The sequence below is a fragment of the Anolis carolinensis genome, chromosome X (assembly GCF_035594765.1).
Source record: "Anolis carolinensis isolate JA03-04 chromosome X, rAnoCar3.1.pri, whole genome shotgun sequence".
NCBI classification, from domain to species: Eukaryota; Metazoa; Chordata; class Lepidosauria; order Squamata; family Dactyloidae; genus Anolis; species Anolis carolinensis.
The window spans coordinates 2,870,042-2,881,789 of NC_085847.1; the positions used below are offsets into that span (position 1 = coordinate 2,870,042).

Consider the following 11,748-nt stretch of genomic DNA (forward strand, 5'->3'; position numbering starts at 1 on the left):
GTTTGGTTTAGAATCCAATTAGTGCATTAGTTCTGAATGAGGGTGGACTCCTTCCATCTAGACCAAAGATGTCAAACTTGTGGCCCTCCAGATGTTTGTGATTCCAACTCCCAGAAGCCTCAGCTCATCCAATGTTCAGGAACTCTAGGAGCTGAAGTTCAAAACACCCTGAGAACCACAAATGTAATATTCTTGATCAAGACCCTCAGAAGCTTTGAGAACGTGATATCAGACTATAATCTGATGTTAGCTTGACATTGCATTTAACAAATGAAAAATTGATTTATTATGTAGCCATCTGTTTAAAATTTGCAGGAATGGGAAACACAAAGTTACAGTTTATCATTAAGGGAATTGAACCACAACTGTATTCAGCTGTATCTGCTTTGAATATATGGAAGTAGATGTTGACAGAAGTGGAAAATAAACTCACCAACTTGTCCTTTCTCCCCATTTCCCCAGGTGATAAAGTGAACTGTGAAAGGAAGAGAAGGTGGAGATGGAACTGCCAAATCATGCCAAACAACTGCTGCTGCAGCTAAACCAGCAACGAGCCAAAGGTTTCCTCTGTGATGTGATCATTGTTGTAGAAAATGCCCTCTTTCGTGCCCACAAGAATATCCTGGCTGCCAGCAGCATGTATTTCAAATCCCTTGTCCTGCACGACAACCTGATCAACTTAGATACGGACATGGTCAACCCTACCGTGTTTCGACAAATTTTGGACTTTATTTATACTGGCAAGCTCTTAATGACCGACCAGCCTGGTGAACAGAACTTCAATGCTCTCCTCACCGCCGCAAGCTACCTCCAACTACCCGACCTGGCAGCCCTTTGCCGAAAGAAGCTGAAACGCAATGGGCGGTCATTCGCTGGCAGGGCTGGCGGTGCCCCCAGTGTTGGGAGACCTCCTCGTAGCCAGAGACTTTCCACTGCTTCAGTCATCACTCGTTATTCAGGGTCAACTGAGGGGTTGAAGAGCTCTCACTCAAAGGAGATGCCAAAGGGAAAGATCTCAGACGATGAGGTCTTCATCAGCAGCTCCAACCAAGAGAATTCTCACGCCTTCAATAGGGGAATTAGTAAGAATGGCGGAGATGGAAGCAGCAGTAGTGCAAATGGGAGCAGCGGGGACCAAGAACTTGGCCTCGATCTGTCCAAGAAGAGCCCTTCGCTTCCTCCAGCAGCATCCCAGGATGACACACCGCACAGCGAAAGCCAGCGTGGTTCCCCTCGACCTGCCTCAGCCCCCGCAGCCAACAGTGCCTCACCATTTGAAGAATCCACCGCCGGAGCTCCCCCAAGCCTTGCTGACAACTGCGAACCCATGGACATGGACTTGAGCGAAGACCGCCAGTCTCTTCCAGAAGGCAGCCAGCGGAAAAGCCTGCGCCACTCATCCCGCAAGAAAGAGTGGATCAAGAAGGACAGTACCTTTGACCGGAAGGAGGCTGGTGGCAAAGGCAGCGAGGAGAACGAGGGGCTCCCCAATGGTATCCTGGTGAGCCCCTTGTGCAAATCAGCAGAGCGGAGCCTCGGCCTGGGTGCCTATGGATCCGAGTTGCCGTTTGCATGCAAAGAAGATGTGGAGAATGGCAAGGAGAACAGTGACGACAGTGGGCAGAGTGAGAGCGAAAGCGGTGGGCATACCAGCGCCAACTATGTCTACCGACAGGAGGGCTATGAGCCAGTGGCCTTTGGGGACAACCTCTATGTCTGCATCCCCTGCGGAAAGGGCTTCCCCAGCTCGGAGCAGCTCAATGCCCATGTCGAGAAACACACGGAGGAAGACCTCTACATCAAGGACGAAGGGACCTATGACGACAAGGAGGAGGAAGCGGAAGATCTGTCCAACCCCAACCAGCCCTACACCACCGAGTCCCGCCCCTTCAAGTGCTCCGTGTGTGAGAAGAGCTACAAAGATCCGGCCACCCTTCGGCAGCATGAGAAGACTCACTGGCTGACGCGGCCTTTCCCTTGCAATATCTGCGGCAAGATGTTCACACAGCGGGGCACCATGACGCGGCACATGCGCAGCCACCTGGGCCTCAAGCCCTTTGCTTGCGAGGAGTGTGGCATGCGCTTTACCCGGCAGTATCGACTGACAGAGCATATGCGCGTCCACTCAGGGGAAAAGCCCTACGAATGTCAACTGTGCGGCGGGAAGTTCACCCAGCAACGCAACCTCATCAGCCACCTGCGAATGCATACCTCTCCGACATAAGCCAAAGACTCTGCAATGAGCTCAGAGCCCACCCGCCATAAACATAACCTTTTCCTAGACTTGCTGCTTTAAAACAAAAAATGAAACAAAACAAAAAAAGAGGGGGGTCTATTCTGTTCCCCATTCAGTCATCGGAGGTGTCAACCAAACAGAACTCCCTTCCTTCCTTTCTCTTCCCCACTATTTTTTTAATGGATCAGTCAGGTCCAATTATAACAAGACATGCCACAACTCTGGGGCATGATGGGACCATGAGCCCAAGTGTCCAAAGACAGAGAGGAAAGAGAGATTTCTTCTCAGGTTAGTTCCCATTGGCAACACAGCTCCTTGTGACTGAAAAAGAGGGGCCCTGGCTACTTCTCTTCCCTAGGTTGGCTTTTGCAGCACTTTGGAATTGTGATGAGAAGACACAACCACATGTCTTCTTTCTTTTTTTGCCCTGCAGAAGGCCTTTGGCTGTTCTCCCTAGCTGTGAACCTTCACATGCTTTCCAATGCTTTTCTTTACAAGTTATCGATGGGATATCGCTACTTGTCAACAGCATTTTTTGAAATTCACTCTGTTTTGTGTATTACTATTTTTTTCAATTTGTAACTCCTCCAACAAGGACCGAGGCCATGTTCTTTACTATTATTAGCACCCAAAGTTGTTGCATGCCATGAAGGGAAGCACTGACATCTTTGGACACTGATTCGCTCTCTTTCCCAAATACACTCAGACTTCCTTTTTCCACCTTTCCTTCTTTTCCCTCCCTGTCTCTCCTTCTTCCACCTCTTTCACCTTATCCATGACTGAATGGGGGTCAGATGCCCTCCCCACCAGGGAATTCCTTTCAAGTGAGCAGAGGTCATCTTTATGTTTTGTTTTGTTTTTTTCTTACTAGTTTTGTATGAATACACTTTGCTTAGAGGTACTTGTGTTACTACGAGGAAAAAAAACACACACGCATCGATAACGTTTATATAATTGTTGGAACTGGAAGGTGTGACGTAACTACGGAGCGGGCGGGGAGTGGGTTTGCTTTAGGCTGGAATTGCGACAAGTTCCTTTAGGTACTTTTAAAAAAGAAATTATTTTGTGTGCGTGTTTGTGGGTGCGCGCGAGTGCGTGGGTGCGTGCGTGTTTTCACTTTTTTTTCTCCCTCACTAACGGACGGGCTGGTATGAATGGCCCGTACTCTTTGCTACCTCTTGAATTCATGAGAACAATAAGATGGTTAGTGAAATATTAGGTGTGGCGTTTTGTCCCTACCCCCCTTTTGCCCCCGTTGTAAGTAAGTGTACAGAGTAGAATCTAAATTAAAAAGTAAGGGATTTTTACCACCTCGTCCTTCCGTCAAGAAGTCAGCGAAAGTGATGATAGAAGCAAAACTTGGCCAAAGACAATAGGTAGGTTATAAGCCAAAGGCCCAAGTGAATAGCCCTATAGTGGCCACTGGCTTTCACCAAATTACCATTTTTTTCTATCCATGAGGAAACTTTTTGTTTGAAATAAAAAGAGCTTTTGGGCTCTTTCCAGCCTTGTTTATTGAACCTGGATACTATAGGGGAGGATGTCTCTTAATCCGCTGCTTTCCGGACACATCTGTGTGAGCAGGTGACATCTGACCGGATAAGAGAATATTGATGTAGCAGGCGATATCTTAACTAGGATCCAGAGTGCAATAAGAATGTGGGGGAAAGCCCAACCAAAGTGTTTCATATCCTCCCTTTCTGGGGAGGGTATGGGTGTGTGGTTTTCTTCTTCTTTTTTATTATTGTTGTTGTTGTTGTCGTCGTTGTCGTTGTTGTTGTTAAGGAAATCTTAATGCATGCACACAAGAGTTGGATAAATGGAAGAGAAAGTTCTCACTGCATCTGTAGAAGACATCACAGCCAACAGCTGCTATAGGTTTAGGAGGAGAGGACAGGGTATCGCCTGCTATTTTATGGCCCCTCGACTTCGTTGGCGTGACCTTTTCGTAAAAAGTAATGGCTCCCCCCCCCTTTGCTCCCCGCGGGTGGAGTGCGGTGGTAAAAATTTCGCAGTCCCTTTAGAACGATCCTCTCTCAATTGAGTAAGGTTTACATATTTGTTTCCTCTTTACCTTTCTTGCTCAAAACCATTGTTCTTTTTATTATTATTATTATGATTAATATTATTATTATTAATATTATTAATATTATTATTGGTAGGGTTCACCAAAGCCCTATGTCTTTTTTTTCTTAAAAAAAAAGAAAAAGAAAAAACCTTTTCTTTTCGTCTTTAAGTTTAGACCAAAAAATAAAAGTGAGCGTGTTCAACTAAAACAAAGATAAGCTTTCATTCCCCCTTCCTATTTTTTGTTTTGTTTTGAAAAATCCTGTTAAGAAATAGTCTATTTTGGGGTCACTTTGAAATATAACTCTGTTCCAGATAGTCAGAGAATACAGTATAACCACGTTGAGCCTAATCATGTTACAGGGAATCAGTTCCCAGCCCAAGTCCTAATCCTTCATAACTTTACCTCACTTATCATGAAGGTGGACACTGCTTCTGACCTCCCTGTCCTTCTAGTGCCACAGTTTAATTTCCCCATCTTGGTTTTGTGGGCCACTCTCAGAGCACTGATCTGAAACCGTTTTCTCTTATTTCGTCGTAAGATGTTCTCTCTCTTGGGGGGAAAAAATCACTAATTTTTTAAAACCATGATCTGCTTCAAGCAATGAAAACACAACCTTCACCTTGAGTTCTATGCACAGTACACATAGCTTTCCCCGTTGGGGATTCAGCCCTTTGTTTCCCAGTGCAAAGGGGAACTCATCTTTTACTATTCTCAACTATTCCCTCCACAAAGTGAAGATGGAAATCCACGCTGGCAGTGGAGCTCCATGCCCTTAACCACCAGTAACTAACAAAGCTATTGCGCTTGCACATCATCCACCCCTCTTGTGTTACACCAGATATATTTCTTCTTGATCATGGGGAAATCACCACCATCATTGAGCACTGGTGGACCTTGCTGTGGTAAGGTTGGCACGTGGTTTGCCAAAATAAAAACTCCACATCCACGAATCTGAAAGTAGGATTTGGAGATGTAAACCCACAACCATCGGCACAGAGTTCAAGTGTGAAATGTTGGTTTCTCAACAGTGTAGGCCAGTGATGTCCAAACTTTGGTCTTCTGGGTGTTTGGGACCCCAACTCCCAGATGCCCAGCTTGTCCAATGGTCAGAAAACCTGGGAAATGAAGTCCAAAACTCCTGGAGGACCAAAGGTTGGACACCACTGGAGTAGGACATCAGAGTTTGGTTTGATCTAGCCCCCCCAACCCTCTCAGGTTTTCAGATCTATTCTAACTCTTGAGATGCCTTCAGAGCTGAGTCCTGAGCCAGTAATCTGGGGGCTAAAGTCAAGAGTGGAGGTGTCTTTTGCTTTCTTACTTTCTTATCCCTTTCTCAAAAGCAGAACATTACTTCTTCTGCTAGGTCCCAAACTCCATCTCAAGTTTCCCATTGACTTCATTCCATGCCATAGTTCTGTGAAGACACCCCACCTCCATACTTTCTTGATATTTCCAGCTGATATTAACCGCGATAAGCATTAGTACAACCAAACTAAAGAGCTGGTGTCTAGGCCTTCTCCTGAGCCATGATGGCAGATGAATTCCAAATGATAACTTAGCCAGGAAAGAGACATATTTGCATCCAGAGCTGGCCACATGTAGCATTGACCCACTCACTTGGTGGCAAAGCCGAGCCTACGGAAACCATGGTTGTGTTCCCATCATGGTGTGTTGCTGCTTGGTAAATGTTTATCAGTTGTTATCCAAAGAGGACCCCCCGAAGATGTAGCTAGTGCAAGAAGTATGCCTCAGTCCCTCGGAGTTGTGTTAGACTTCTCATAGTTGTGTGTGGTGAAGGGTGGGTGAAGGTATTAGAGTTGGTTTGGATTTTGTGTTGCTTAAGGTTTGAAGTTTTTGGAATCTTGGAAGTTTCAGGATCTGCTTTTGTTGGGGGGTTGTTCTTTTTTTTAAAAAATCATCAAAGCAGCCTCTTCCTTCTTTTATTTCTCCCCTCAGCACTTAAAAAAAATGCGACAAAAAGTCTGTGTACAGCGCGAGTATTGTACCAATACTGAAAAAAGTGTCTCCTTTTTTTTCTCCTCCCCTCCCTTCCTGAACGTAATAGTGTAGAGTTGTGTTCCATACACCGAGTTAATGACTTCTTTCCATATGGTGACAATAATAATGAAAAACCTAATAATACTCAAAACTTCAGGGACTGTTCAGGACTCATGTATAGAGGGTCCGGACACTCAAAACTGCATTTGTACGACATAGTATTGTATCAAGCATTTTCTGTATTTTAATGAGAAAGCAAAACACTAGTTTCATATTTAAGATTTTAAGAGTTCTAGGGTTAGGGTGGGGAGGGAATTGCATTTTTGGTTTTGGTTTTTGTTTCTTATTTTGTTTTGTTTTTGAGATACGAAAAGAGCCTCCTGAGGGGACTAATTTTTTTCTCATGTAAGGTTACAGAGGCCTGGCAGCTTAATTCTATGTTTTAGTCAGTTTAGATCCAGAATGTGTTCGGAGTAACAGGAGAAGAAGATTAAAGAGTAAAGTAGGGGGAAAAGTTGTATTAAAAAGATAGCTCATACCCAAATTCACAAAAAAACTATTTTTTAAACCAAAGCACATTTTGAATGAGTATGGAACCTCACTTGGCTCAGAAAAAAAGAATTAATATATTTATCTCATTGTTTACATAAACTTTTACAGTTACAGACCTCAACAGATCTTAGGGGCCAGTCAAAATTAATCGTCGCTTTTTCCATTGGTTTAACCGTTTTTTTAAAAAAGGGCTATGACCAACCGTTGTGTTATGGGAAGTTAATTGAAAATGGAAAACACCTCACTAATTCTGTAGGAAGTTGTCTATCTTCTAGCACATGTTGAGCATGCATACAATATCAGTATCAGTGAGCAACCCATGGCTTTCTGGATGTTAGGTTTCAACAAGCCCAGTTGGCATGTCCACTAGTCAAGGATGATTGGCATGGGAGCTTAGGGCACTCGTTGGTTCTATTATTCTCACCAAGTCAATGGATGCCCTGTGATTCAAGGCCTCCATCTAGAGCAGTGGTTGTCAACCTGTGGGTCCCCATGTGTTTTGGCCTACAACTCTCAGAAATCCCAGCCAGTTTACCAGTTGTTAGGATTTCTTAGAGTTGAAGGCCAAAACATCTAGGGACCCCAGGTTGAGAACCACTGATCTAGAGTAGTGGTGTCCAACCTTTGGTCCTCCAGGTGTTTGGGACTGGCCAGTTTGTCCAATACTGAAGGAATTCTGGGAGCTGATGTCCAAAACACTTGTAGGACCAAAGGTTGAACGTCACTAGGTTACATCACAGCCTTTTGGAGGAATGGACTTCCATTGGCTAAGATACCACTGTGCTGGACAGAATGGTACATCTTTAGGGTCAGTTATATATGGTGTCTAAGAAAGCGGTGATCAGGAGAGTGAGGGACAGTAGAATGCAGAAAGGAGATAGATATTTCATCCAGACATCAGAGAGGACTAATGAAGAAGACAGATGGTGGGTGAAATCAACAGAAAGGCATCTTTAGAAGGGAAGAGGTGGGCACTTAACACTGGCTGTGACAGTCAGGCTGTCCTTTCTAGCCCCCTTGCAATGGGGGATTGCCAAAAATGCAACCAGCCAGAGGTGACTCAGGAGCCACCACACAACATTTGCACCAAAGAGCTTCTGAGAAGTAGCTTTATTTTGAGCACGAGTCTCAGAATGGTCCTCTGTGCCACCCTGAACAGCCCACAGCTATGAAAGGGCTTCTTAATCTAACCAAGATCAGGCATGGGTTTGGGGGCATGGGTTCCTCTAGTCAATTGGTTAGGTTCCGTCTCCCATTGACCCATGGGAGATGGACACACACTCCAGTGGGACTTTTCTTGGTGGGGCTTTTACGTTTCAGATCCCTGAAATGGGACATCTGCCCAGCCCAGATCACAGTCTGGCAGCTGTTTTCTCTCCCTTGCAAGGCCTTGTGGGCCATGGGATTTTGGACAACCCAAGGCACAACAGAAGGCCATTGAGGTTGAAGGCCATTGAGAGCCCTTGCTCGCCTTCTATGGTAGAACCTTTTCTCCTCCAGTAACTTGGTCAGACTGTGACCTGGGTTGGCTGGATCTCAGGTGTGTAGTCCATATGTGTGGAAGCATTCCTTGCGTATTATTTTTTCTAAAGGGAAGAACCCAACAGACATAGGAAATATTTCTGTGTAAGAAATGGCATGCCAGGTTTTGCATTGTTTAGATAAAAAGTTAGAATGATGACTGAAGTCGGTCTATAATTTCTGAAGCGCTCGCTCTCCAAAATTATACAGGACTCCCAAAGCGACAGCTCTTGTCGAATTTTTGTGCCGTTTTTATTCTACTTTTCTTTTGAATGCCAACGTCTCTTCCTCTTAAGTGTAAAATCCATAAAGTGAGAAGAGTTGGGGCAGAGCTGATGGAAAACAAACCTATTAATTTTGCCTGGTCTTGAATATCTTAACAAAGATGGTGCAAACACTATTTGACAGTGTTGTTTTTTGTATCAATATGTATGTGCAGTAATGAATGTATTTATTTCTCAAGATTCTGTATGCACAGTTTTGCAAGGAGAAGAAAGAAAGAAAAAAACTCATTTGCAAAGAGGAAAAAAAAATTGTGTCCGCAGGGTCTTCGCTACAGGATTTCAAAAAAAGTGTTTAAAAAAGTTATAAAACTTAAAAAAAAAGAATCTCAGAGACTCTCTGCATAGCCATAAACCATAACCTGTGAAGACAATACAAAGACTGGACTTTTGTAGCTTTTTTTGCATAGAAGACAAATTTGTTTTGCTGTATTTAAATGTTTCCAATTACGGTGTCACTCTTATACGATTTCTTGTCTTCTTTTTTCCCTCTCATATGTTTGTATGTGTGTGTATATATGTGTGTGTGCGTGCGTGTGAGCAAGTGTGGAAAAAAAAGCACTGATTTTGAGCGGTGCAGGTCAAAGTCTGGGTTAGCAGTATTTTTCTTTTTTACCATGTCACTTCTGTTCTGAAAAACACAGGAATGTCAGACTTGGACAAGGAAAATGCCTCGGGACGTTCTCTAAAAGAAGGGAACCTGAGATCCGGTGGAGGATTTTCTTTTTCTGTTTGGTTTTTTCATGACTGTGGCAAAACTGGAGGAGAGAGCAAGCAGGTAGAGGCTCTTTTGGGTGCGCCAATTGGGGGAAAGTCCGAATGCCTCCCATCCTGTTCCTACCGTTTTCTTAGCCTTCTCAGTGTTTACAGTGTAAGCAATAATGGTCAAATATTTTGACAGTTAGATGGGGCTCATCGGAGACTAGCGAGGGAAAAAAACCAAGTTGTTGCAGTGGGCTTGCCATTGAGCTGATCCTGTTGGGTTTCCCGTCCAATCCCATGCGCTCAGGTGTCGTATCTGGCTTTATGTTGTTTCCGCCATAATGCACTACAGCGTGAGTGAGCAGTACCACGTATCGGCCTGCCTGAGTAAAGTTGGGTGGCTGTTTGTTGTTAAGGCTTAAAAAGACCATAATGTGTCTTGTGTGATGTGAAGCAACCCCTCATCTGAGCAAAATCAAGCCAATCCTAAGCAAAACCTGGAAATATGGCTGCTTATAGATGAGCAAATGTTGAAGTCACTGTTCCACCTTGGACATTAGAGTCATTAGGCACAGAGATGTATAGAACAGCCAAGGTCGTCCTCCTTGAAGGACCCATCTAGAAGATGGATGAGGATCAGGGAAGCAACAGGCCAAGCTTATCGTCTTCCCAGTCTGCGCTTCCTGCTCTGGGTTGTCCATGACTGTTCTTTCTGGACAGGATTCCAGACACGTCTTTCCTTGGCAGGAAGGGAGAAAGGGCCAGCTGGGAAATGTCCCTCCTCTCTGTGCTTCTCAGGAGGCCACTCTTCCCTCTTTTACGAGGGCCGTCCGGGTCATGTCCCAAACATCTGCCCAGAACATCGGCTCTTGGCCCATGATTTTCAGAGCTCATCTTCTTTGTGGGCCTTGAAGCAATAAAACTACCAAGCCATGGAATTGAAGGGAATGTTTATGCCAACTCTTGTCTTGTCTGTCTGTCCCCCAAGAGGGACACTTACATTGCGTTCTGAACTGTTTACCGCAGGGATTTTTTAAAAATGTATATAGGACTTCAAAAGGAGGGCCAAAGAGCCTTTTCACATCCCTCTGCTAGTTTACATTGCCACCAAATCTCTGGATCTGGTGGCGCAACACAAGCTAATCTTGTGTCGTTGCCTCACTTCTGTCACCCTGAGACCAACCTCTCTTTGGGCCCGCCTTGGGGCCCTTGCTTGCCATCATGGCTTCTTTCTCAAATTTGGGAACAGCCTCCAAAACCAAATCCCTTCTCCTGGAAAGGAAGGGGCTACTAGTCTCTGGAAGGAACTGCCTATACTTGGGCCAGCTTCTTTTCTCTGAGCACGTAGCTTCATGTGTTACGGGGACGAATCCCCTTTTCTACCTCACTTGTACCTCCAGTGGATGTTGCAATACTTTTTTCTCTTTTTTAAAACTGTCAGAGTTCTTGGAAAGGACTTGGAGAACGGGAACCTCTTTTTTTTCTGGTGATACTCTTTTCTTTCTGTGTGCCCTCCCCGCTGGGCCAAACAGCATTGGACATTGTGGTATGGATGCGTTGGCCGGCGTTTCTCCATTCATGTAGGAATAGCTTCGATAACTCTTGGTGTCAAGAAAAGGGCTTAGGCAGTTCGTAGAGTTTGCTTTTACTCCCAGATAGATTATAGGTATATTTATAATTATCTATAATTTGACCAATCTCAAGGTGTTGGCAGTAACTGCATGAACCCACTTGTGACTGTGAAATTGCGCATTTATTTTCCCTTTCAGGGAGGGGAGATCAAAAAGCCTCCTTTGGATTATTACATTTTTTTAAACCTTAAAGTTCAGCTGGAAGAACGGCTTCCCGCCTCTCTCCTTTTTAAGCCTTAACTCTCTGTCCAACCAAGAGTCCCAGATGTTTCCTCAAGCATGGCTGACATTCCTGTTGCAATGTTCTGTTCCATTTCCTTCAAGAGCTTGAATTCAGGTCAGAGTTGCAGGATGCTGTGGCTGCAACTCAAGTGTCATATGGGGAGGGGGGTTTAAAAATAATACAGAAATTATAAGATGATCTCAGCATTCAGTAATTTGCAGTCTTAATGTACAGTGATGAGAAACTGTTATTTTATGAACTTTTCATTAAAAGGTTGATTGAAAATTGCAATCTTGGACCTGTGTGTCTCTTTCAGCAAGGCGTGGGATGAAGGATGAGACCGGATGCTTGCCCTTCCTATCCTGCTTGCCAATTCCTAGCACATGAGACAGAGCCACATTTGTAGTGGGTCCTAGGGTAGCCATATGGAATCCTGGAACTAAATCCCAAGGTCTACTGTAATTGGCGAAGGGTTTCTTTCTTGCTGTGGTTTCAAGTTTTCCCCCTTTTTGCGTGTAAACATGGCTCATTCT

The 11,748-nt window shown here is 44.5% G+C and overlaps 1 protein-coding gene across 1 annotated transcript in view; it reads left to right on the forward strand.

The window, feature by feature from the left end:
• Positions 1–11,506, forward strand: part of hic2 (HIC ZBTB transcriptional repressor 2) — a 75,603-nt gene extending 64,097 nt beyond the window's left edge. Inside the window, exon 3 of the mRNA XM_008117354.3 lies at positions 463–11,506. Coding sequence (XP_008115561.1) covers positions 500–2,224 — 1,725 coding nt within the window. The 5' untranslated portion in view covers positions 463–499 and the 3' untranslated portion in view covers positions 2,225–11,506. The remainder of the gene's footprint in view (positions 1–462) is intronic.
• Positions 11,507–11,748: the final 242 nt, after the last annotated feature.